The sequence below is a fragment of the Oreochromis aureus genome, linkage group 12, assembly GCF_013358895.1.
Source record: "Oreochromis aureus strain Israel breed Guangdong linkage group 12, ZZ_aureus, whole genome shotgun sequence".
In the NCBI taxonomy this organism is placed as follows: Eukaryota; Metazoa; Chordata; class Actinopteri; order Cichliformes; family Cichlidae; genus Oreochromis; species Oreochromis aureus.
Genome location: NC_052953.1, coordinates 20157350 through 20184202, shown reverse-complemented (window position 1 = coordinate 20184202; position 26853 = coordinate 20157350). Strand labels below are relative to the sequence as shown.

Below are 26853 nucleotides of genomic sequence, written 5' to 3'. Positions count from 1 at the left end.
GTCATTCCCTTCCCTCATGCTTTCAGTCTGTCCCTTTCTCGTTCTTAGCTGGATGCCTGCTAATTTATTCCCTGATTTCCATATGAAGGAAGTTGTAGAAGTGAATACAGCAGCTAGCTCGTAATTGGGAGAAAAATCCTGATGGCTCCCCTCTGGTCAGCACGAACGAAGAGGGAAGGATGAGTAAATTGTTACTGTGGATTTTAATTCATAGTCCTTTAAATAGAAATCTGATTGGTTCATCCTATGGTGGGAGTGTTATAAAAAAATCCTGCTCTATAAACACTTTTACCCAGCAGCACCTTTATTTTCTAAGCACTTTACAGAAATCAAATTTGGAGTGTGGGTTTTAAATCAATGTACCATTCATTCACTCTGCTGAGCCTGTGCCTGTTAGTAATCCCTGGGCATTTCTACAGTGACACGTTATTTCTCCTCTGTCTAATATTCACTAGGTTTTACTGCCTTTGTAGCTGCTTCCTGTGTCTTTATGCAAAAATGCACTGGGTGTGCATGATATCCCAGGGTCTTTCCCCATACTTTGGTCATTTTGCTTCTGCCTTTGCAGCTTCTGCCTCTCAGTCCTGCTGACTGCAGATTTTACCATATATGGTCATTCACTGCTCCCTGCCTGACAGGCTTCCAAGACCATTTCCTCCCTGCCCTGCCATTGGCTGCTTCATGCAGTGTCAGTACACATGTGAATTCTGGGATAGGCCGAAATATGAAGAGCGGCCAAGATGAGAGAATTGGGTTGGAGTCAGATGTTGTTTCTGTCAATGAGTCACTCACTGTATCCAAGTGCCGTATTTAAATATTTTAATGTGATAATCAGTGTCACTCCTGGCTTCTTTTTTTTTTTTTTTCTTTAAGTAGCAAATCTTTAAAGAAAATTTAAATGAAATCTTTTTTAGCTATTTATTTAGTTTGCTGCAAGAAAAGACGCAGCCATTTCTCATCTATCTACATCTGAATGCACCAGCAACTTAACATATATTCCAAATTTGTTTTAGCAGCTTTCAGCCAAAAGTGCAGGACTCTGTCACAGCATGTACTCTGCTCATAATAGACGTGAGGAGAGTCCATCCCTCAGGGGGTGTAAAATCTCTGTTTAGACGTACTAGAAGATAATGGAAGCTTTGATTTTCATTTGAGTAATCTCTGTCACCAAAGATGCTGCAAAGATGCTGGCTGCAAAAATATATAATAATAAACTCTACACTATCTACAGGTATGCTTGCTTAATCTGTTCAATGAAATATGGCTCTGGTTTACAGCCAGCTTTGCATTGTTCCTGGCCTATCATTCGGAGGTTGTAAATCTTGGGATAATGTTCCGTGTGTAACAGAGCCGCTGTTGCTACTTACTCCTCAGCTGTTTATCTCTACCTTAGCTCCTCACCTCAGCTTTATAGGCCGAGACTTGCAAAAGTGGAAATTTCCATGAAGCTCTTAGCACTGGACGGCATGCATGCAAGACCCTGTTAGTGGTGTGCATGTGTGAATCACATGTTGAGTTGCAAGGAGAGGAAGTGTGGTGTGCAGGCCTTGTATGAATGAGAAGAATGTCCTCTTTTGCCTTCAGGGAATCTTGTTCATGCATTTTTTTTTTTTCTTCTTTTTTGTGTATGTTTCAGTGTTGTGCTTTGTATCCGTCGGGTGTGATTCACCCTTATTTTCTGCAGCCTTACTTGTTGCTATGCAACCAGTTGTTTTCTAGGCCTCAGACATTCCTCTCAAAGGATTCAAATGTCTGTAGTGTAGTTATGGACATGTTAGGTATTCAACAGTGAGCACAGCCGCTTGCTGCTCGTGTAGGCGTGGTTTATTCTGGTGCAGTTTCTTGTTCCTCACAAAATGCTGACTTTTTTTTTTTTTTGTTGCCGAGGTGTGGACAAGTTGCCTTATCACTGTACACTCCTCTGCTGAGGTGTTAAGGTCTTATACCTGCCTGAATACACAGGGCCTGGCCTAAAGGTTGGGTTATTTACTGATCAAAGGTGCTGGGGATTACTGGCAATATACATCGCAAGTCGAATAATCTGTTGACCTATACCTAAACCCGAAATGACCCAGCTGCTTTATGTTGTTGCTGAGATATGGTATTGGGTAGTATTTACAACTGCCATGTGAAATGGGTTGGGCAGCAGGAAAGGGCCAGAACACTGCTAGTTAGCAGATATAAATATTTTATTTTTTTTTGTTTGTTTTTTGAAAAGCATGCCTCGTCGACTGTAAAAACAGCAATAATGTGCGGAGAGTTCTCTAAAACCTCAAATGCACAATTTCTAATTCACTGCTGTCTCTCATGAGGCAAATGGTGTAAAATAAATGATCTGCTTAACCAGTATAAAAGTTGTCATTCATATATGCAGTACTGAGCCAGAAGGCTAGCCACAAACTATAGAAAGCAGGCAGTTTCAGGGACTCGAAGCAGAGTGGAGTGAGGAAATCGGCTGTAAAAAGAATTCTCAGAAGTAGATGGTGTAGGTGGAGAAAAGTGTCCAGTCTATTGATATTTTTTCTCAAGCTTTCAGAGTTCACACTTGATTGAGCATTTGAATTAGTTGCCTTAACCATTAACAACCAATTAGCAGGCAATGGGATAATAAAGTGGTTAGTACTGTTGCTTCATGGCAGAAGGGCTCCTGGTAAAAACCTGCTGGCCATCTGGGGGGTTTCTTTGTTGAGTCTGTCTGTTCTCTGTGTGACTGAGCTCTGAGGTTACTTCAGCTTCCTCCCACCATCCAAAGAGTTGAATAGTATGTTTTTGATTCTATGTTGGCTTTAGGTGTTAATGTGAGCATGAATGTGTGTTAGCCCTGTGATTAGACTGGCGTCCTGTCCACAGTGTGCCTTGCCTCTTGCCCAGTGACCCCCAGAGTATTCGGACCCTGAATTGTATACACAGTAGAAAGGATTGGTGGATGGATAGTTGTATTAAGTCTTAAGGAATATCTGTTCACTCTTGCAACCAATAACAGAACATTTGCAAGTAGCTGCGGTTTGATATGGAAAGTTGAAAATGGCTTTTAAAGGTGGATGAGCATATAGATGTAGTGGAGGAATGAAAGTAGTAACGTATTAACAATTTTCAGAGCTTTTGTTTTAAGCCTGCAGGTGGGGGGGGGGAAAAACACAAAACAATGCATTTTCACAATATGAAACTTTTAAGATGCACACAATAGGTGTACTGCTATACACAGGCAATCCCACTGGTGCTTGTTAATTTCCCATGTTCACAATTACTGATGCCCTGCTTCATGCCAGCTGCATTCCTGAACTTGTGTATCATGCCATCATAACTTTCTGCAAACTTGAGGCAAGCCGCTTGTGCTCGCTCCACAAACCCTGAAATTCCTAATTGTGTATATCAGACACAAACACCATTAACACCTCAAAGGGTGTTACATTTGACACCCTAGCAGCCCACTTGCTCTCATTAGTCATACTCATAACAGAGTTGCTTGAGGCTGAGGTGTGGAATGTGAAGAACGCCTGGCTCTCTGGTCGAACTGTCGGCCTCTTCTGCCCTGCCTGGGTTTTCGGGAGTTAGTGTTAGTGGGACTTCAAATTTCACAGTAAATTCGAGCATAAAGTATGGATTTAACTTATCCTGTTAGTAGAAAAATGATGAGGTATAAACATCAGTTTCGTCCACTGGTGGTTCTAATCTTTTGGAGTTTGGTATTCATGCTTCTGGTTCCATCTGAGAACCATTTCTTACTGTAACATGTAGTTGGTATGAGTATCTGTTCATGCACATATTTTTATGCATTAAAATGGCTCAGATTTAACCCTATAGTGTACATGGATCCATGACCTCACCCCACCACTTTTTAAACTTTGATTATTCTCCATTGCAGACATGGACACAGACCACTGGAGAACTGAGTGCCAAGTAGTCATTGCTGTTATACTACTTTGAAATTTGCTTGAAGTCCACAGTCAGGGGCGCATGTGCAGTTGGTGGCTTGTAATGCAAATTCTTAGTCCCAAAAAACGGCACATTAACACAGACGTCTACATGAGCCCTTACACACTGAAAAAATGAACTCTTTTCCGCTAGCACCGACTCGACTCGACAATTGTCTACTTTACTGTACTCTGTTTTAGCTGTTTTCCAATACAAGGACATGGAACTCAATGTGGGTGGGGTCGTTAAAGCAAGGTGGCCCGAAAGTCCCGTGACGTAAATTGTATCTGACACAAACACCACAACAATGGATGACACTGACGCGATGTTTATCTGCACCTATAGCTTTTTGTGTTTGATTCTTGTGAAGGAGTTGCTCTCATGATTCATCCAGTGACATCACTCCTTGGCCAATCAGTGGCCTGCAGTCTGACATTATATTTTCGGCTCGACTCAGCTTGCTTGAAAGCCCGCCTCTGTAGATACTAACACGCACCTGTTACCAGGTACTACCACATAATGGAAAACACTAAAAAGTGAGTAGAGTGGAGTGGGTGCTTTTTAAAAAAAAAAAAAAAAAAAAAGGCAAAATTCTCTCATAGAGCATAGGGGGTCATATTATGCTCAAGTGTGTGTTGTACAAATTAAGCCCTGCTTAACAAATCAGTATGGCCCAAACACAGAGAGGTGCTCTGTCTGTGTGTGTATCTGTTTCTTCATAAAACACACCAAGACGAGGATCAGACGAGACTCATAGGCTGTAAAACGGGTAGCACAGGCGGGAGGCGAAAGGGCAACAGAGACTAAAGGGGCCGACATGTTTATGGATTGATCCTTTTTGCTTAGCAGAACACAGGAGTCATAATATGCAAAGAACTTTGTAGTAAAGTTATTATCAGGATGTTGTAAAAAAAATCCTTTAAAAGGCCTCAATTGATTCAAAATGCTGCAGCAAGAATACTGACAGGGAGTAGAAAGAGAGAACATATTTCTCCTATATTGGCTTCTCTTCGTTGGCTCTCTCTTAAATCCAGAATAAAATTTAAAATAGTTCTCATCACGCACAAGGTCTTGAATAATCAGACCAACATTTATTATTAACTTCAGTAGCTTAGGACAAGGAAACCAGAAGGTCTGAAACAGTTTTGTTCATTTTTTAGCTCTACATATTTGTTTTTGGACTATTCTAGTAGCCTTGAATGATTCCCTGTGCAGATAATCATTGTTTATCTGTTACTGGGCCTTCATGCAACGTCTCAGTTCATTCTTTCACTGAAACAAGCCCTTATGGCTGTTCTTCCTGTAAGGCCACCTGCCTTTAAGTCCGCTTTCTTCCTATTGTCTACCTCTCACTAACAGAACATAAAGTAACTTGATGTTGCTGTTCAAACTGCTACCAGAGCTTTGCTAAAAAAGAGTTTAGAGCAGTCTTTTGGCTCACAGGGATTACTTGCAAGTATCCTGTTGTTTAACTTTGGCTATGTTTAATATGAGATTACCATTTTAAAGAAAAGCATGATGGGAAATGTGTGCTACAATTACTAATTTACTGTGTATTGTTATCCAGCTCGATACTACAGACATATGGACAATGTCTTCATGCCCTCTTTGTAATGCTATAGTACTAGAATAAGTGAAATGCAAATGGCTCTGAACTGTTGGGTTATCTTATCTATGTGATCGGTTTCTTTTCCAAACTTGTTTATGCAGTTTCTGTTGAAACACATGGTCATCGGTCCATGTCCTTCCTGCTTTACATCCTGTTCCTATTGCCTTTGGGAAGCCCTGTCCATGAATACATTTAACTGCGAGCTAATACACATTCGCATGTGATGAAATTATGTGCACAGAAACATCCTGGTTCAATTGAATGTAAGTTACTAAAGAAAGAGAGGTGTATATTTTCATAATGTAATGGTAGTGTTACGTGGCATAAGCTGGTAGCTCACAGAAACCTATTGACAGTAGTGTCAAAGTTGGCTTATTGTACACTAGGCTTCAGGGTGGATTTGAGGGTGTGTTCAGTAGGGTAAGGTGTTGGCACGATCTTGTGATTTTTCTTATTACATGCACACAGACACACACACGGAGAGAGAGTGAGATCATTATCACATAAACCAGACTTTGATCACTAAGCTTGGAGTTGGAGTGTGTGTCACAGCCCAGCTTTGTGTCAGGTGACAGCATGGGTACAAGCGTGGTATATTTCACATAGCACAGAGACACCTACTGTGATATGTACAATTGCATATTTGGATGTGCAGCCACTGCAGGTCTGGTCTGGCCCAGAATACACTTGCATCAATGTGGACCTCTAAAATGAGTCATGTTACTAAAGGAATGCAATAACAGCAAGGTTGAAGTGCCATCTCATGGTCTGTGTGAGTTTACGCCAGGGATATCTAAAGACGCACAGGCCTACACAGCAGGCAAGCAGCCTGGGATCCAGACTACCATCCTGTAATGTCATGGAGGCTTAAATGTCAGAAATGTGTCCAGCAGTCATACATCAGGTTGGTTCATAGTGGTTATGATTAGTTTATAAAAACAAAATCTGTTTGCTGTAAATTAGAAGTAAAATGTTTATATTTAAAAGCTTTAAATACATTAATTGTTTAGCTATAAAGTCTGTAATGTACAATTTGCAGTCTACTTTAATGCCTCAGTGGTCCTGACTCTTGCAGCCAACACTCACTGACTCATTACAGAATGTACGGTTCTTGGATTTAGTAGCTCATGTCAAGCCATTCTGTGGGCAGTGAGGGACTCCTTGTATTATACGAGCCATGATGCTTTAAATAGGTCTGCAGCAGAGGGACTATTTCCACAGTAGGTGACATCATTTCTATGGCTCTGCAGTGGCACAAGGGAGTCAGCACAGACTAGGGTGTGTCACCCAAGCTTTAGAGCATAGGTCACCTCGCCATGCAGAGAGATCACCTGGTTCTCTGGACTCACAGGGTTTAGAGGTGAAATCCATCTGCAGTATGACTTTAAGGATGTGCAAGTGCATACATTAGACATTCATTTGTAACCTTCTAGTCAGAATTGTGTGAGAGCTTAGTAATGTTTGATCTGGGGCTACTATTTAAAAGCAAATTGTTTCACTGTAAAATTAAGAATCTCTTGGCATGTTTCTACTGTCTACTGACGTCACTACTAACTTTCCTTAATTACTATGGGTAGTCCAGCAGGAGCTAAATCTAATCAGTTTGTTTTAGACACAAACTCAGATTGCGGTATAACCCAAGTGTTTTCTGTTTGGTTCTTCTTTTTCTTTTTCTTTTTTCTTCTTCTTCTTCTTCTTCTTTTTTGTCTATGGAAATGTTATAAATCAAGGCTGGCTTTAAGCAGTTTGGTTTTATTTTTCATGCTTAAATTGTTTTATTGAGCCATGTAATTTGACTTGATATCTTAAATTTGATTTCAGTGATGCTGAACTAGGATTGTTTTTTGGTTCTTCCATTAAAAGAAGTCTCTGACTCCACACAGTTAATCTTGTTCTTTGTATTTTCTCACCAAACTGTAATTAACTGTACACAAGGATAGTTAAGTGTTACCTTTAAATGCATTTGTTTTAGGGGAGGGGGTGTTTCCTCACTCTACAAATTAAAAAATTAAAATTGAAATTGTTTTATTGGGTCTGAGGGTTTTTGTTTGTTTTTTTGTTTGTTTGTTTTAATTCATAATTGCTCTGGTAGTCTGCCTTCACTGCAAATGTACATATAACTCATTTCAGCCTGCATCAGTCATTAACTAATTTATTTTTTTATGTATACAAGATAAATCCAAAGTACTTTTTTTAGATTGGAGTTTGTGTGAGATCTATGAGCTGCTTTTTGCAGGTAGGATTTAGGATCATCCTGTAATTGTCCTGTTTAAAAATGCACTCGCTCCTTCAGCATGGATAATGTTCTCTAGACTAAGACTAATCTTATTACTCTGTTGTTTATCTATGTTTTTACAGACGGGGCGCATTGACAAATCCTACCCCACAGTGTGTGGTCACACAGGCCCGGTGTTGGACATTGACTGGTGCCCCCACAATGACCAGGTCATTGCCAGCGGCTCAGAGGACTGCACTGTGATGGTAAGGCTCGCCTCACCCATTACACCCAGACTCAAACCTCCTCGGGTCAACAGGAGCATACATTCTTTAGATCATAAGAGGCAAGAGGCTACATGCTCTTATTGCGAAAGGCAAGGCTGCTGTTACTCATGAATGGTTGCAGGCCTCACCCTCTGGATTAGATTAAGCTCAAATATGTGTTGTAGGAATCAGAGCTGGGGAATGATTTAGCTATTTATTGAGCTGAGGTCACTGACTTTTTTCAGGCTGCTGTTATACTTTTCTCCATATGTCCTTATTTGGTATATAATAGGCTGGGATAGGCTTTCAGCCTGTTTAGATGGCAGCCACTTCCTCACCTGAAAGGTCTGATTTCCTGTTAATCCCATGCTAAATCAAGGCAGTATTTATTTGTTTTGTTTGCAGAAGTGTGAGCCATGAAGAGAGGAACTATTGCTGGTTCCTCTCTTCATATCGTAGAACATGTGACGGTAAATTTCACAACCTAAATAGACTCTCTGTGACGTTTAGTTTAGATTTGGTAGGAGTGGGCGGGCTGGTGTACACAGCAGGCTGATGGACCGTAACGTAGACAGGGCATAAAACATTTATTGTAGATTAAGGAATAGATTTTGTTATCACAGAGTACACACTGGACATCAACGCAGCTAATTTAATGTTAAAATGTGCTGGAGTGGCCTTTATTTTCTTTTTAAAATGCTGCATTAAGCGTACCCATTCTATTCCTCTGAAAGGACAACCTTTACAGGATGCCTGTGCCAGGCACCAAGCACTAAAGAATGTAAGGAAAAAATCTAACCTCAAATTCTTTTCATGCAGCAGTGTTATGACAAAGTAGATCAGATGAATCAAAGTAATAATGTTATAAATTGTGTTAGTGAATAGTAACCAATCAGTGCTTGACATCCTGAAGTCTTATATAGCTGGTTTTGAGGTGAGGTAGTAACGTTGCTTTTTTCTGCATATCTCTTAAAATTTGAGTTGGGTTTGGCCCTGCTGAAGGTCCCGGCTTTCAACCCATCTGGTTTTGAACATGTGAAGTTTCCATGTTCTTCCTGGGTTTGTGTGGGTTTCCTTTGGTCGGTGTTATTTCTCCTGAGACCAAAAACATGTTAGCTTAATTGTCTTGTCATTGTTCCCTAAACCATGGCAGTGGGTTACATCTGGAGTTAGTTCCCTATGGTCTACAGTGGCTAACCACTGCTCCTGATAATACTGTGTTAAATGTAGAGGAGTTTCCCTTTGGGGATCAATAAAGGGTATCATTGTGTGTTCATGAGTTTCCTGTGTAACTGTATTTTGCTAAATCTGACTGTGTGTACCAGTCAATAAAGAACATGCTGTGAATTCTTAGTGATTGCTGCCCCCCTCTGGTTCCTTTTTGTAATTACAGTTTAGATCCAGTAATCATTTTAATTGCTAGACTGGGTTCAGCATAATCATCATGAAATCCTTTAGAATAATTTTGTTTCATACTCCAGGGAATTTTCACTGTCTGCTCTCAGTTTCTGACTTCCTGGTCTCTTTACAGGTGTGGCAGATTCCGGAGAATGGCCTAGTCACTTCCATGTCTGAGCCAGTGGTGATACTGGAGGGCCACTCCAAGCGTGTGGGCATCATCACATGGCATCCAACAGCTCGAAACATCCTCCTTAGTGCAGGTAAGAGCTCTGGCAGTGTTTCCAAATCTATAAAACAATGCTGCCTTCAAAACTTGATGATCAGATTGAACACAAATCTCAGCATTACCTTCATCCGTCACCAGGTTGTGATAACCAGATAATCATCTGGAATGTGGGCACCGGTGAGGCCATGATCAACCTGGAGGACATGCATCCTGATGTCATTTACAATGTGTGCTGGAACCGCAATGGAAGCCTTATCTGCACTGCCTGCAAGGACAAGTCCATCCGTGTCATTGACCCCCGCAAGCAGGAGATTGTTGGTGTAAGTAGTTTGCAAATAAATTATTATATTTTCTGTTTTTATATTGAACTGTATCTGAAGTATTTAAAAGGTAAATATGAATTCAGGTGCAGGGATTTCTGATTTGGAAGTAGAGAGACTAGTAAGCCCCGGTTTGGTAACCTTGTTCCCTTAAAATTGTTGTTAGCTGTTGAGTCTGAATTATGACTGGATAAGCTTACCAGGCAGTTTTAGTTTGGATTCAGACCAAGGACTGTCATGGGAAATGGTAATTTGCTACACCTTGGTAGCAAATTACCATTTCCCATGGCTTCCTTGGCGGCTGTAAGCACCTGAGACAATGGGCAGTAACAGCACCTAAAGTGTAATAACAAGTACAGTTGCATTAAAATTTTGCTGTGAATGTAGGAGGGGAAAAAAGACAGCCAGAGTGAAGCCAGCATTGCATTTGAGTTAGTTTATCAGGTTAATGATATAACATAGACCACCAAAAATCAGAATCCAAGTAGTGTCGGAAAGTGGGTTTTTTTTTTAATTTATTTTTTGTTAAATAAGAGGTTATGTTGAAATGCCTTAACTTGATTGATAGTGTTGTAGAATTAAAGTGGTATTTGCTTGTATCATCCTCAGCCTCTTAAATTTCTGGTATTGTGACATCCCTGTTGATGCTGGGTCACGCTTCCCTTTGATCTCACAGCAGTTTCAGTTCTTTGTGGTGTGGATTGGACAAGATGCTGCTCCAGTGTTGACATGATTGCATCACATCATTCTGACAGCTTCTGATTTAATGCGTTGATTCTCCTGTTCTGTGACATCCCAAACATGCTCTGTTGGAATCATACGAAATCTTTCCTTGGCCCTAAAAGCCAAGGATTCATGCTGGGATTTGTAGATTCATGGAGTTTATAATCAAAGCCTGAGCCTTCCTTGGCAGAACTAAAACTGAGAAACATCACACCAAACCATGTTTTTCCAATCTTCAGCTGCTCACATTGAATCAGTGCAGAACTGTGCTTAGTGGAGTTTTGTTTAAGCTGTTCTGATGAAACTTTGGAGGCCGTTGTGGTGAAAATCCCATCAGTATCAGAAATGTTGAATATTTCTGATACAGTCACCCCACATTTAAAATCGCCCATGCCAGAATTTTTCTTTCATAAAACATCAAAAATCTTAATATGCAGACACAAGTCCAGATTATTTCACTTCTGCCTAATGATTGTCTGATTAAATGATCACACCAGTAAGCAGGTTTATGAGTGTTCCTAATAAAGTGTTCAGTGAGTGTCGTGTAGATGACTCTGACCTCAGCAGAAACAAACACGATGAACTGCAGATGAAGCAGTAACATGGACACGCAGGGCTAACCATTAACCTCTATTTCACAGGAGAAAGAGAAGGCGCACGAGGGCGCTCGCCCCATGAGGGCCATTTTCCTTAATGATGGAAACATCCTCACCACTGGCTTCAGTCGCATGAGTGAGAGACAGCTGGCTCTCTGGAATACGGTAAGCAGCTTCACTGCACTACAGACGTTTCTATATATCCTGGCATATAGAGCATCCTTTGCTGGCATCCTCTTCAGATCACTTTTATTCATATAGCACCAAATTACAACAGCAGTCGCTTCAAAACGCTTTATATTGTAAGCTAAAGACCATAAAATAGAAAGAACGCCAACAATCACACGACAGTCTGTGAGCAAGCAGTTGGTGACAGTGAGAAGAAAAAAATCCCTTTTAACAGGAAGAAACCGCCAACAGAACCAGGCTCAGCGAGAGCAGCCATCTGCTACAACCAGTTGGGGGTTAGAGGAGGGAGATGAGACAAAAAACATGCTGTAGAAGGGAGCCAGAGGCTAATAATTAATGATTAAATGCAGAGTGGTGTATGAACATAATATGAGTGAAAAGAGGTGGGTAAGGAACAAATGCTTAGTACATCATGGGAATCCCCCTTCAGCGTGATTAAGGGAGGATTCATGGTCACCCCATCACTATAAGGTTTGTTACTGATCATTGCTGTTGACATGATAAATTTGTGTGAGTTATGAGGGCTTCACAGTTGATTAAAGATCTATTTCCACACCTGTAGCACTTCTGTTTGCCTCATTGTGGATTTGTATTAAAACACAGCTTTACATACCGTTTTTGAACAGTATTGCCTGAAATAATCTTTCTTCTGTTTTTGTTTTAAGCAAAACTTGGAGGAGCCGATGACCGTCAATGAGATGGACACCAGCAATGGAGTGCTTCTGCCCTTCTATGACCCAGACACCAATGTCGTTTACCTCTGTGGAAAGGTGAGTTTCCTTTTAAGCACCCAATAATCAAATCAGTTGCATTGTTATAACACAAAGCTGAATGTCTCAATTTATATATGCACACATTAGAAATAAAACACTTGTTTATATCCTGACAGGGAGACAGCAGCATCCGTTACTTTGAAATCACAGACGAGGCTCCCTATGTTCACTTTCTGAACACCTTTGCCAGCAAGGAGCCCCAGAGGGGCATGGGCTACATGCCAAAGAGGGGCCTCGATGTCAATAAGTGTGAAATTGCAAGGTAACCCAAGACTGGTCCTAAATCATCATCTCTGAAACCAGAAATCGTTTTGATTTTATTCCATCATCTCTAATGTGGAGTTCATGGATTGACCACTAGGAGGCAAACTATAACGGTGATATAATCGTCCACAGGAAACTGCTGTTGCTTTTGTTGTGTAATGATGTATTGAACTGTGAGTAACACCTGAATTTGTATGTTGCAGGTTCTATAAACTGCATGAAAGAAAGTGTGAGCCTATTGTGATGACTGTGCCTAGAAAGGTGAGTCCTCGCCCTAACACACTACTTTGCAGCAGCTTTTAGACCTCTAATCTACTCTTTAAATCACAAGTACCACAAGGTCTTTTTCCTCACAACTTATTGCGCTGTTCTCCCCCATCAGTCGGACCTGTTTCAGGACGACTTGTACCCAGACACAGCTGGTCCAGATCCTGCTTTGGAGGCTGAGGAATGGTTTGAAGGCAAGAACGGAGACCCCATTCTCATCTCCCTGAAGAATGGCTACGTCCCGGGCAAGAACCGTGAATTCAAGGTGGTCAAAAAGAACGCTTTGGACAACAAGGTCACCAAGAACTCAGAGAACTCGAGCTCTTCCCACAAGTCCTCCCACCCAGCTCCATCAATTGTGAGTGTTTGCTTTCATCAGTTTGTCCAGTTAAAACCGGTTTAACAGTACGTTGTCACTCAGCCTCAGAAGTGAAGTGTCAAGGAGTAAAGTTGTGTTTTAACAGTTATTTATTTTGCATGATTAGATTAAACAGTAGATTGAGATGCCTTATTTCAGTCTTACACTGTATATGTTGAGGTCTCTGCATGTTGGTCATGCTATGCCACTGTCTCATCTCCTTGCGTTCACCTCCTAGCATTAGATTTATTTATTTTTATTAGTCATGGCAGATTGCTACCAAACTTAGATGACGTGGTTTGTAAATGTTACTCGTCCCACTCTGGCCCACAGAGTGAGAGGTCTTTCGCTGCTCTGGGCTCCTGCTCCTGGGCGTCCAGCTGCACCTCACCCACAACACAGCCTGGGTCCCTGCCCATGTGTCTGTGTGCAGGTCTGCTCTGTAATCACAGCCCACTGGACTCCAGTGGTGTTGAAAGATGTTAACCCTCAGACTGCCAGATCCTACCACACTTGATTTAAAACAAAACGCTGCAAAATGTTGGATGAAACAGCTTTGGATGTTGTCCCAAAGGGCCTTACATGTAGCACAGATCAGAGAGTGGTCTGCTTTAAGGTCATTCTTGCTAGGGGAAATGAGGCTTTCGGTTTAAGGACACTTGACTTAAAGCTGTTAGATTATGGCCAGAAAAAGGCAATTTTGGTCAGTGTAGATCAAGATTAACATTTTAACTTGAACAGAAAATAATGGATTCATCAAACTATAATGATGAAGAAACTTGTCTCCTTAAGTAAATGGATTTTCTTGATCTTAAGTTAAAAGTTGATTTTAAATAAACTAAGCCTGCCACAATCTGTTAGGGAGTGGATTTAACTCGACTCTCACTCCTTGTGAATCCATTTTTCTATTATCTGCAGTATTCATGGGTGCAGTCATTAAGCTCAGCTTCATAAAGATGGTTAAAAACCCGTGAAGTCTCACTTTTGTCTCTCGTATCTTTCACAGAAATCTGAAGCCAAGCTGGAGGAGATCTTGAAAGAAATCAGGTCCCTTAAGGACATGATCAGCAGTCAAGAAAAGCGAATCGTCCAACTTGAAGAGCAGATGTCCAAACTTGCCATTTAAGGACCCTTTTGCCCGACCCGCTACAATTCAGGACGCTCCACTGGCTGGGGGTGGGGGTGGGCGGGAACACTCACTGCCTATCTCAATGACAGTGTTTCGTCTGCCTAGCAAAGATCCCTAGCAACATTCCAGATGAACTTTTTCTTAGCCAGCTCCCAACCCTCAGTTTAAAACAGGTGGAATAAGAAGAACATGTGGCAGATTTAGTAGAAAATACTTTCTTTTTGGTGGCAAAGGACTATTCCTTTTATTCTGTGGCAGTCTTTTTTTCTTTTTTTTAAAAATTGTGTCTACTTGTATAAAAAGATCTTACATAATTCTTTGCATTTTAGAATAATGATCAAGAAAACCATGCCAACAGCCCCCCACCCCCCAATTTATCATTGTATAGCATCATGTTTTATAAGTAGGCCTCAGTGTTTGATGTTAGCCCAGCTCCAAAATTAAGACATTGCCAAATCTGGACTTTTGTTTACACTTCCTTAACAGTATTTTTTTAAGTGCAGAAAAAAATCAGTGATGCACTATGAAATTAACATAACTTAATTGGATGGTTCTGAAAGAGAGACTGACAGATTAAATTTTGTAGTTAAAAGAAAATACATTCCAGGTTGCCACAGCTGACACCAAACACTCAGACACAACCTTAAGTGACTAATTCTTGCTGTCTTTGTTGAAGCTGCAGAAATCCACACTTCGCCTCTGCTGTTTCCTTTCATTCCTGTCGCTTTACCATCATTCCGACTGTGGACGTAATAGTCCAAGTAAACATGCATTCCTTTCTACCTTGCTTTACTAACATGCACTCTGCACTTATTCAAGAAAGTGACACATTCCACAATTCCCATTGGCTGTTCTTGGTATGAGGGGAAAAACACACTCACTGCGGTGACTCAGTTGCACTGCTTGGTTGTTGGGATTCTTTATGTGGTGCCCATGGAAAGACGAGCTTTTGCATTTTCATTCTTTCTGCGAGGAAAAACTGCAACCCGATTGTTTGGGTTTGCTCAGCACATCACTGTAGTCAAGTGCAGTGGGCTTATGTTTTTTGTCACTGCTCTTTTGTTTGCTATGCCATCTCATGTCTGTGTTTTCTGTACAAGCACAAAAGAAAGTTTTCTAAAATGACATCAAATAATCCCACAGCTACTTGACTGCTTTTAACCATCTGATGTTAAAGCTGGCTTGACCTCAAAGGCTTAATCTGGGTCCTCATGTCTTTGGCCTTTTAGGTACCAGCAGCTGTAGACTTTCCTCTACAGAGTTTTCCTTTAATTCAGAAGAAGTAAGTAGTTGGGTTATTGCTTCAGTGTTCAATTAAATCCTGTTTCTTGTTCCAGCTGTTTCTACATCCCTCTTAGCACTTCCACATCTTGACTATTTCTCAGATGCCCCAATTTAGTGCAGTCAAATTGGAAAATGAATCATATTTTTCAACCTGAGTAGTTGTTGTTGTTTTTTTTTGTTTTTTAAGATCGTTTCCCTGTGGGAAGCTGAGACGGGTAATGGTTCAATCTGTTGTTTGCCTTTAATAAATGTTACCACTGTAAAGACCTGAAAGTGCCATAGAGGTGACCCTGGAAGTGTTTTATTTTGTTTTTGTTTCTTTGTAGGTCGACTGTTCTGTGAGTAGTTTTGTGGAATAAATGGAGGCGAGGTGCCTGGAGTTTAAACCCACTTTGAGGTGCTATACTCAGTACAAAATTCAGAGGACTCAGTTTCTTACGTACTGTGTGACATCATGAAGTCCTGCCAGTCCATAATAAAGTTCACCAGGCAGCATTACTTTGTCAGGGTTTGTCAAACACATTGTGCCCCTGACGCTGTGACACTTTCCTTTGGGGTACAAGCTTAAAATGTAAAATGATGTAAAACCAGGGATCTGTCAGCTGAGTCATCAATAATCTGAGAATATTAGTGACAGGAAATCTAGAGTGTGATGCATGTTTGGCTGACACTGGTCATACTGCCATATCTTTTATGAGACTGCCACTCTCTGGGTTAGCACTGTTGGCACGAGAGCGGAGTTTTGAGGAGTAGTAGCTAATAGAGATCCAAAGGGACACTGTAGGTGGAAAAATAAATGTGTTGAAAGATAGATGTATGTTTGTAATTGAGGTCTAGAAAATGAGTGAGAGCTGTGTAAATAACGTGACCATATATCTGTATTTTTTTTCCTCCCCATTTCTTTTGTTTTGTGGATGTGCTGAAGAGGGTATTTGTGTGGGAGGTGGATTTTTAAACGTTTCCCCCTGTTTGTGTTCCTTGCACCTTGCCATCATGAGAAAAGCAGAGCCTCTGTTGTGTCGGAGGTTATCAAGAAAGAAAATCTGATGAAAAACGAACCAGGATGAAAGCCTCGTGTGGAGGTCTGCTCAGCATTTTTGTTCATTATTCTTGCTTCAAATATCAAACCATTGATTATAAGAAAAATTAATAAAGAATTTTTAAAATGAGTTCATTGTTCAGTTGTTAATTAGTAAATACACAGATTAATGATCAATATGACACCTTAACACTCACTGGACACTTTATTAGGTACACAGTATTACTGGGTTGGACCCCCCCTTTACAGAATTGCTTTAATTCTTCTTGGCACAGTCAACATGCATTCCCCAAAGTCTTGAGCTATTTCTCATTTCTTGGTGTTGCTTGGAAAATAGTTGCAGTGATTTTTATCATTTGAATAAAGTACAATTCAATTCTGAGTTCATACACTTCTAACAAGCTTGAAACTCAATATTCGGTATGAGCCATCCTTAAGCTGGACTAACTGAAGGCAAAAATAATCTCTCACATCTTGTGTCAGGTCTTAGCTAGATTTTTTTTTTTTTTTTTCTTATGCGCTTAAGCACATAGATGTGTGCAGGTTTTGGCCAACAGTTCTTTGGGAACCACCTTGTTGGTGCAAAAATGCTAGTTTGTGCCTGTCACACTTTAATCTTTACCATTTTCTACAGATTCAACTAAAGAAATAGTTACTACGAGCCTCTAATAACACCTACTTTATTCCAAAGTGGCTAAATATATAACTTGGTTCTTTGTTTGTTATGTGCAAACACAACACCGGTTCATCCCTTGAGTGAGGTGCCTTTTTTTAATGCATGGATGATTCATAGGTCAGTGTTAAGTGGCTTAAAAAAGAAAAACATTCCTGTGAAACAAGAACTGGACTGAAAAAGCAGCCAATGTCCAAAGAAAACTTTGAAAGATTTCCAGAAAATGGCCTTCAGAAACTATTTTTTAAGACCACTTTGAGAAAGGTTTGGCTCCCTGGGAAAAAAAAAAAAAAAAACTGTAATTGACACTTTTACACAGTACTGTGTAACAAGACGAGAAACATGAGCACCCTTAAATAAATGCCCTGCAAGTTAAACAGTTATCCAGTGCTCCTAAAAGTCCATTAAGTTCATATATTTGCTCTGTACATGTGTTTCAGGATGAAAAGAGTGCTTTCTCCCTGTACTGGTCTTGTATGCCCTGCAGAGACAGGCTGTAATCAGCAGGAACGTAATTAGAGAGTATTCAGTGCAGGCCAAAAAAAAGTTGTGGAACTCGCCCCACCAAGAATAGAAATACCCTTTTCCGAAGAACTTGAGTATAACATGTACCAACTGCAACATATTTGTTTTAAAGATAAACACTGAGGCTAAAGTTGTATCCGTCAGTCAGACCGTGAATGGACGAGCACATACTGTGGCAAATTAGCCTTTCATTGCAAATAAAGACTATTTCCATTTGTAGAGCATCCTGTGTATCTTTTGTCCTATCACCATGCTCAGGTCAAATGTTTCTCAAAAAAAAAAAAACATATGTAGGATAAAAATATCTGGTCCCAAATGGCCGGCTACATGAACTTACTAAGAGTTGGGCTGTTGGAGGATAGAAAGTTCAGAAAGAAAGAAAAAGAGGGAGGAGAACCTGAAGATGGAGGGCTGGACATGAGTTTGAGGTGAGGATACGTTTAAGAGCTCAGTAAAACAACAAGTCAGCACAAGTCAGCAGGGAGGGCGAATGCTCGGAAACTGTCTTCCACTCTTACTTTCTCGTCTGTCTGTCTTGTCTTGTCTCCCCCTTTTCCCCCCTCTTTCTGCAGTCTTACTCGCTGCTTTGTGCTGCACAGAAGAGAAGCAGAGGCTAGCACATCCTGTAAGTATACATTTTACATTTGTAGTGAAATTAAGTTCAAGGTTAAAGAGAAGCCAAATATTTTCAGGATGTTTGACCTTTCATACGTTGTACTTTTATACATTCGTTTCACGAGTGGCAAATAGTGATGAAGAAATAAATGAAGTCTGAATGTACTTTTGATTGTGCAAAAATACATTCGGATTCAACTATTTTATGTCATAGATTCAAATTTTGCACACTTTTCACATAATCCAATTGTAAATCATGTGATGCATCACTACAGATTAAACTATGCTGATAATCCTGTGCTATAATATACTCACTACAAGGGAAAACTGCTCAACATGCAACTGTAATAGTAGTAATATTGCAGCGAAGGTTAAAGGGGTCTTTGGTACAGTTCTTAAATACTTCTATAGTTTTGAATGCAGGACTTATTTATGGATTATTTTCTTCTGAATACTTCCTCTTTAAAAAAAACAAAACTAAATGTCTAACCTTGAATCTGCACCGTGTACCAGGTAGCCACAATTGTATGTCAAGAAATATTTGAGATGGTCTAACATTTGTTTAGTAAGTTGCTGCACACTAGGTCATCAGACTGAATGTGAGATAGGTATATGTGTAAAATATGGCTCTGCATGTTCAAAGTTTTTTCATGTAATTAAGTTTAGAAAAGCTTTAAAATGTCACAAATTAGAAGGCTTTGAGCTGAAGGTAAGGGCGACCCTCTAGTGAAATACAGGAAATGTAATTTTAGCTGTAATTATGGGGACTTAAGGGGCAGGGCCGTCCTAGAGCTGTACATTCAAGGATGGAGACCCAGCCCGCCATCTGGTGCAGCACAGTACATGCTGTATGTTTGACCACACTGGGAAGGGGAGCTTGTCTTTACAGCTTAGCACTGTGTAATTACAGACTGGGTTAAAGAGTTAAACAGGTTTGCAGAGCTAACAGACTCACTGGTTTCGGTTAAATCTTCTCAGTGAGAAAGAAGCCAAAAAGAAAAGGATGGAGAAATGTAACACTGTGCAAGCTGGGAGGTTTATTCACTCAGTCGTGGTGTAAATGCAGCTTTTCCTGGAAGCAGAAATATCCTCAGCGAGACTGTGCTGCTGTGGGCTGGTGAACAGCAGCTGCTGCCCAGCGTAAATATAGAGGCGAGAGCCGCAGGTCTCCCACGCCTCTGTGCTCGCTTTAGAATACAGTTTCCTCCTGGCTTTGGTGTGGTGGATGGGTGGCCTCCCTCTGCTTTAAATTATAAGGCCTCCAGCTCCAAACTCACTGTCTCCACCCCGAGTAAGTAATGGCTACTCTGCTGTCTGCTAAAATAGATCTGGTCCAGGAGAGGGAGAGGCAGCAAATGAAAAACCCGGGTCAAGATGGATGCCAGTCACACTTGAGATGTGATATGGTAAATATTTAGGGTGAGTGAGGAGCATAAGATAAAGATTAGCAACAGAGGCTTTCGTCCTACCAGCACCTGAAAACCAGGAGTCACTGCAACAGGCTGCTGGTCTTAAGGGAAACAGTCAGAGCGCATTAAAACTAAAGCTATTACATTTTATGTCTTCCTAATGTGTGAGGATGAAACCAACAAGATTTAGAGCTGTTTTAGAGGAGCTGTTGGACACACTGTCATCCATCAGAATGAAGCCAAGCTGGATTTTTTCCTCAGTTTCCAGCTCTGATGCAAGGTTAGATTAAAAATAAAATAGCCAACAGAGCACTACACGTGTGCACTACACTTGCCACCAGAGACAGAGACAGTACAACCAGAAACGTGTACGCCAAAAATCTTACCCAAATTCTGGACACACTGGGTAACCTATCGACAGAAGACAGGACCACATGCCTTCTGATCAGATATTAAAGTTGACAGAGGCAGTCCCAAATCTTTTCACCAAATAATCAACTTTATTCTTTCAGTGACTTCGAGTCTATGGTGCTGCCTGAAATTAAAAGCATCCTCTTGTTGTTTCTGCAGGACTCAAAGAGAAGATGAAGTCTCAGTTGGTGTTTCAGGTCTCCTGTGTGACCCTGCTCTCGCTGTGCTGCTCTGTGTGTCACGCCACACCTCTGTTCTACAACATATCCATGGACGGCAGCGGGGATGAAGCCGAGCTGGAGCTCCTTTTCCCGGTGTCTTTCTCCACCCGCGTGCCTGTTCACGTTACCGCTGCTACTGGGGCTCCCACTCTCACCAACACCATAACCACCACCATGATCCGTCTGAAGGACTACGTCCTGACCCGAGTAGTGGACTTCCTGCAGGAGAACATGCTCATCATCATCGTGGTGACCTCTCTTCTCATTGTCATGGTCTTCATCATCTGCTGTGCCTCTGCAATGAGTCACAAGCGCAAGCTGGAGGCCTATAAGCCCCTACCTCATCCACCCAGGAAGTATACAGCTGATAAAGCCGGAGGACGCAAGGATTCAAGCGACCTGCAGGAGAAACCGTACGCCGTCGATCACGTCAAGAGGGTCCAGACTCAGGGCATGTCCTCCCCGAAGAACCTGCGCATGCCCACCAAGGCGCTGGTGGGAGAGAGAGGGAGAGACGTCCGGTCATCACCTCGACAGGAGGTCAGAAAGGTCAGAGATACAGAGGCGGTAGAAAAGCGGAGAGAGGAACCAAAACACAAAGAGAAGGTGAAGCACAGGGAGGAGGTTCAGCAGAGCTCCAGTCCCAGCAACAGCTCCAGCTCCAGTCAGCCAGTCTGCACCTGCCATCTGAAAAAAGGCCACCACTAGGTCACAGTGGTGGGCTTTTTCTCGCTTTTTAAACAAGATCAGAAACGGGCAAAGGCAAAATGTGTCCTCAAAATGTGTTTTCATTAGAATAGCCTTACAGAGGGAAATAGGTCTATATTTAAGTGAAGTCATGCCTCATGAAGAAAAATTACCCATCATTAAAGTCTAAGATCTAGATTTAAATATACAGTGAAGAGGATTATTACCCGAATCACTGGTTACTGAAAAGTTTACAAAAGGTACAGCTTAAATTGTTTGATTGATAAGCAGGCATGAGGAAAGATAGCAGCATACTGAGACCCTTTTAACGGCCACTTTGTCTTCATGTGCCGAAAACAACCTTAGCTCGGCACGGCAAGCACATGATTTTTCTTTTTCCTGTAATTACTGAAAAAAACATAACACCACTGTGCTACTGAGGCAGTAAAACTTTATATAATAAGTATTCTTTTCCTGTGAATAACACTTTCAAAGGGAACAAAAATAAAGTATTATTCCACATACCTGCCCAAAGGAATCTCCTCATTATGTCCTGCTGGAGTGAAAACATCTGGATCCGTCATTTAGAGCAACACGTTCGGTGCTGTAAATAAGTCAAGGTGAAATGTCAGTAAACTTGACGTGATAAGTAGCAAAACGTTCTCTTTATATTTACAGTTATATTTACTTCATCTTGTTTGCATCGGGTTGTTAAGTTTTATATGATATCGTATTTTATTTTAAAAACCAAAACATATAAACAAAAGTAAACATTTTTAACTGTGTTATTTTTAGGTATCTGAATAAATGTTCTGTATAAATTACCACAAATCTACTATGTGTACTGCATGTCATGGTAAAAAGAGATCACAGTGTGTTTCAGTTCTAAGGTTTCACGTATCAGGACATATTAAAGAACGATCAGGTCTTAAAATGAAAAACTCGCCCAAAATGCAGAAGCAGAGTGTGAAACATTAAGTATGCTCCTTTAGCAGCGATAATCTGAAGTCATCGTTTTCTGAATGCCTTTATGAATCTCTCACGTCGTTGTGGAGGAAGTTTGGGCCATTCTTCTTTACAGCAGTGCTTCAGTTCATTGAGGTTTGTGGGTATTTGGTTATCCGCAGCTCTTTCGAAGGTCTTCCTGCAGCATTACAATCGAGCTGAGATCTGAAATTTGGCTGAACCATTGCAACAATCTGTCTGAAAAAGAAAAGAATCATTCTGTTGTAGATTTGATGTTGTGTTTGGGATCATTGTCCTGATGTATTGCCAAATTTAGGCCAAGCGTAAGCTGTCAGACAGATGGTCTCACATTAGACTCAACAATACTTTGGTATGCAGAGGAGTTCATGGTGAACACAGTGGCTGCAACCACCGTGCTTGACAGTTGTTATGAAGTGTTTGTGCTGATATGCTGTGTTCGGTTTTCCCCAAACATGGTGCTGTGCACAGTGACCACACATGTCTGCTTTGGTCTTGTGGTTTAATCAGATGTAACTCAAACCTAAGCATCTCTCTTTTTGATAATTGTTTTGTCATGAACTTTAACATTTAACATGCTAACTGAGGCCTGCACACTCTGAGGTGTAGATCTTGGGGGGCGGGGGACCTTGTGGTGAATTTGCTGGGACATTTTCCACTTGTGAATTATATTTCTCACTGTAGAGTGATGGAGTTCAATTTGATGGAAGTGACCTCATGGCCTTTCCCACACTGATAACTGTTGCTGATGTATTTCATCCTCAGCATTGTGTTAACACACCTGAATACCACAGACCTACAAACCTCTGATTTTATGAACGTGCTCATGCCTGCCAATGATTAGTTAATCAAATGCATTTGATCAGCAGTACCTGGCTGTTAGTTACCCACTTACTTCATAATGGAAGGGTGGACTTAGTTTTCACACACTGCTTCTGCATTTCGGCTTAGTCTTTGTTAAATCAATGACATGTTGTAATATGTCACAAGATGCTGTTCTGAACTGGCTTGAACTGAAAGAGGGTGCACTTTCTTTGTACAATGACTGTACATATTTATTTGGCTTACACCTTTGACCTGCTCTCAATGGGCAAATATATTTAAAAAAAGTAGGGAGTAGAAAACAAATGTTTAAGTTTTTCTTTTAAATAATTAGTACATTTATGTATACGATAAATTATGCTTTTTTTATTTTAAGTGTAAAAGTTTGAAATGTGAGTAGAAGGATAGACAGTTGGCGTGTTTAGCTTACGTGTATAGGCTTGACAGATGCATATTTGTCTCTCTTATCTGATTTTATTTGATTAAATTACTCTGTCCTGTTGTTAAGTTAATGACCTTGAGTCTCTAATCTAAGCCTGAATTATGTGCCAATGCTTTTGTCATGCTGACATACTGTTTTCCGCCTAACCTCAACCACAGTTGCTTTCTTTTTGACACTTGAATTGTTTACAAAAAGACCGTTTTGTTTTGCATATATTTAATAAAGCTATCGAAAAAGATGTCTCTAAGTGCCGTAAATGTAGCAGCGTAAATGGCTGAAGCTACGCCAAATGAAGCACAGATACAACCCTGTGGAAACCTACAATTAGAAAAGGCGAGGAAGGTCCCGGAAAAAAAGAGGACAATCTCAACGTGCACATTATGTTCCACTTGGAAATCTGTAATTTTGACCTGTGTCCACACAGAAATCACTGGTAACTATTTTAAGGTAATTACCGAAATGCCAGATCTGTGATATCTGCTCTGTGATGATATAAGCTGTCTTCTCTTTTCACATTTCAAACCCCTGATCTGCAAAAGAAAAAAAAAAACCCAAAACCCACTGCCAGAGCTTTCTGATTGGCCAGGATGAAGCCGCTGGCACCATCACCTCGCAGGACTGCAGACGAAGGTACTCGAGCCTGGAGATGACGAGAGCCCCTTTTGTCCTTTGCTGGCAAATGTACAGAATTGTTTAATATTTCAATAGCAGTAATCCAGATACATACGGACCCTTTGGCACAAAACAAGAGCTCATGTATTGTTTATACAAATCTTGGGGACCCTGATTTGTTCCCATTAGAATCATGATAAGAAGTCGAATCCCTTTTGTTCCATATTTTGAGCAAGTAATGAAATATTGATGCTGTATGAAGAGTGGAACTCTTTCAGTTATGTATTTTAATATATCTTATTTCCAGTGTGACATGGATAAATCATGATGCCATCTGAAATCTGTTTAAAAAAATGTAGAAAATTCATAAGAATGTTTTTTTTTTTTTAATTCTCAAACATAAAACTCCTTTCAGGTCTTAAGTAGGTCAAACTGCCAAAGATCAAACAGGACATGATAGCACACCAGCTGAAAAGCAAGTGTAACCATGTGGTGGCTGAAACGTGAGCCCAGACAGAGCCTTACACCGGGCTCAGATTCCCTGCTCTTTTATCAATGAGGTGCTAAATAATTCGAGAAAATGCTACCCCCTTACTTTCACTCTTCCTTCCAGAAAGATGCAAACCACGGGACCACCCGGCGCCGCTCTCTTGTAGCACATCTTCACTAAAGTCGCTAAGTTCAATAACCTCCACCTTAGCTGGGCTCCAACAGGAGAATATTTAGGACATCCTTTTTTTCATACCATTTTTTTTCTGAATGTCTTTTGTATTTTCAGCTTGTTCATAATAAAACAGCTGACAAATAAAAGGACTTCTCGGTCAGTTTGGATGGAGAAGATGATCAAGAACAGGTAACAGAGCTCCTTAAGGCTGTCATTAAACTTTGATGAGCATCTGCCTGGAATTATCAGCAACGTCGGTTATCTTTAGAGGGACGGTCGATCACTTAGGGAGCATGGGAAAGCACTCCTGCCTGTCTCTTTGGAGGAGCAGATAATACACAGAAAGAAGAATGGTAAGTGAGGCAGTTTTCACTCTTTGGCATCACTTTCTAACAAGTGACACCTTATCATGGGCTTTTAAGACGTAAGAAGTGGCTTTATAAATAGTTTTGGCAATTCCATGAATGGTTTTTACACTCTGCAGCTCTTTTCCATAAGGTCATTACATGTACCAGAGTGTGCTGGTGGAGTACTGGTGTTAATAAATGGTTCATTAACCTATAATAAAGCTGCTTTTGGCTGTTTCCTTATTCACAAGGGATTACCACAGCAGGTGGCTCCACGTGTTTGTTTTGGCAGAGTTTCTATATCAGATGCACTTCCTGATGCAACCCCAGTGGGATTTGTCTGTCCTTCCTGGATCAAACCAGGGATCTTTCAGCTGCTTATTAACCTTTAATAAAGCCATATTATACCCCTTCCTTTATAGAACTTTTAGAGGAACCATATCCTCTAAATGCATCTAACTGCTCTTCTGTCCTGCATTATTCTTGCAGTGAGTCATGCTTTGGTGCAGATGTGGTGTCCTGCTGGCTCTCTGCATCTGTCCTCTAGCCTGCCTTGCAGTGTCTCCCTGTCCTACTGGGTGCTGCTGCCCTCGCCCAGGATTTCTGGTTCTGTGTGAGTCACTAGGCCTGAGATCACTCCCTCGCTCGGTTCCTCTCAGTACCTCAGCTCTATCTGTGGCCAGAAACCAGCTCTGTAATGTGGACCACCAGCTCTGGCCCTTCTCCGGCCTCCAGGAGCTTAGCCTCAGTCACAATCTGCTAGCCCGCTTCCCTCGTGGCCTGCCTCCCAGCCTGGAGTCCCTGCAGCTGCAAGAAAACCGTATTACTTACATCACCTCAGGTGTCCTGAGGCAGCTGGGAAACCTCACTCGCCTGGACTTGGAGGACAACCGTATTCGTGCCATCCAGCCCGGGGCACTTCAGGGTCTCCACAAGCTGCAGGTCCTGACGCTGAAGGGGAACAGGCTTACAAGTCTCCCCCTGAATCTTCCACCATCACTGACCCATTTAGACCTCTCAGAAAACTGCATCTCTGCCTTGGACCTGCCCTCACTGTCTGCTCTGGTCAACCTGCAGGTCCTGAAGATCAACAGCAACTGCCTGCGGTCAGTCCCAGAGAGCGCCTTCGACAGCCTGCCACGTCTCAGATCTGTGGACCTCACCAACAACCTGTGGGTGTGCGAGTGTGACATTCTATATCTGTACCGCTGGCTGCTGAGCGGTAGGCTTAAGATGGCCACAGACATTGTGTGCACAGAGCCTGATCATCTCGCCCACCGTCTGCTTCTGAATCTCTCTGTCGTGGCCATTTGTCCTCGTGTCCTGAAGCCAAATGACAGGACACATGAACGTGACCTCAGCTCTGCACAGGAGAGGACGCTAACAGCGCAGCCAGCAGAGAAAATATCAAAACTAACCACTAATGGACTGCTTTTCGAAGCTCTAAACAGTAATCAAGACTCTCCCAAGACACGTGTCTTGCACTACTCTTTAGAGACTCTTACCTATGAGGAGTGTTTATCCCTAAATAACAGTCAGTCAGTCAGCCCCTTCCATTTAAAGACTACTACTTCTCTCCCTGAGGAGGAACAGAGGTGCAGAGACAACATCACAGCTGGATACCCTCAGAGTAATGTAACCCCTGCTGAGGGGACACAGTTCTTGCTTTCCACACACAGAGATGCACTCGTGCCCACTCTCGTCCCACAGCCGTTCACTCAGCAGGCCTCAGCAGCGATCGTCTCTCTGCTCGTTGTGCTGTGTGTGTTAGTGGCTCTCGTAATGCTGGCAGTGCTGCTCGTGCTGAAAAAGGTGCTCGTGCGTCAGCAGAGGGTAGCTCCTGCTGATTCAGGATCAGCAGGATGAC

General features: G+C 41.5%; 3 protein-coding genes across 5 annotated transcripts in view; all 3 read left to right on the top strand.

Annotated features, from left to right (window-relative positions):
• The window catches only part of LOC116332352 (coronin-1C-A), a 38483-nt gene extending 21779 nt beyond the window's left edge, over positions 1-16704 (top strand). For all 3 annotated transcript variants that reach the window (XM_039620639.1, XM_031755265.2, XM_031755266.2), the window contains 9 exons: positions 7883-8005; positions 9537-9666; positions 9771-9952; positions 11317-11436; positions 12126-12230; positions 12350-12495; positions 12701-12758; positions 12880-13122; positions 14129-16704. In XM_039620639.1, the coding sequence (XP_039476573.1) occupies positions 7883-8005; positions 9537-9666; positions 9771-9952; positions 11317-11436; positions 12126-12230; positions 12350-12495; positions 12701-12758; positions 12880-13122; positions 14129-14248 (1227 nt within the window). In that variant the 3' untranslated portion in view covers positions 14249-16704. The remainder of the gene's footprint in view (positions 1-7882; positions 8006-9536; positions 9667-9770; positions 9953-11316; positions 11437-12125; positions 12231-12349; positions 12496-12700; positions 12759-12879; positions 13123-14128) is intronic.
• A 1559-nt stretch (positions 16705-18263) lies between these two features.
• On the top strand, positions 18264-23601 carry tmem119a (transmembrane protein 119a). Its single transcript, XM_039620503.1, has 2 exons — positions 18264-18397; positions 20367-23601. Exon 2 carries the CDS (start codon positions 20381-20383, stop codon positions 21134-21136), a length of 756 nt encoding a protein of 251 aa, XP_039476437.1. The 5' UTR covers positions 18264-18397; positions 20367-20380; the 3' UTR covers positions 21137-23601.
• Positions 23602-23950: 349 nt separating this feature from the next.
• Positions 23951-26852, top strand: LOC116332425 (leucine-rich alpha-2-glycoprotein). The gene is made up of 3 exons (XM_039620858.1): positions 23951-23993; positions 25476-25599; positions 25646-26852. The coding sequence occupies exons 1-3, from the start codon at positions 23951-23953 to the stop codon at positions 26850-26852; spliced, it is 1374 nt and encodes a 457-aa protein (XP_039476792.1).
• Position 26853: the final 1 nt, after the last annotated feature.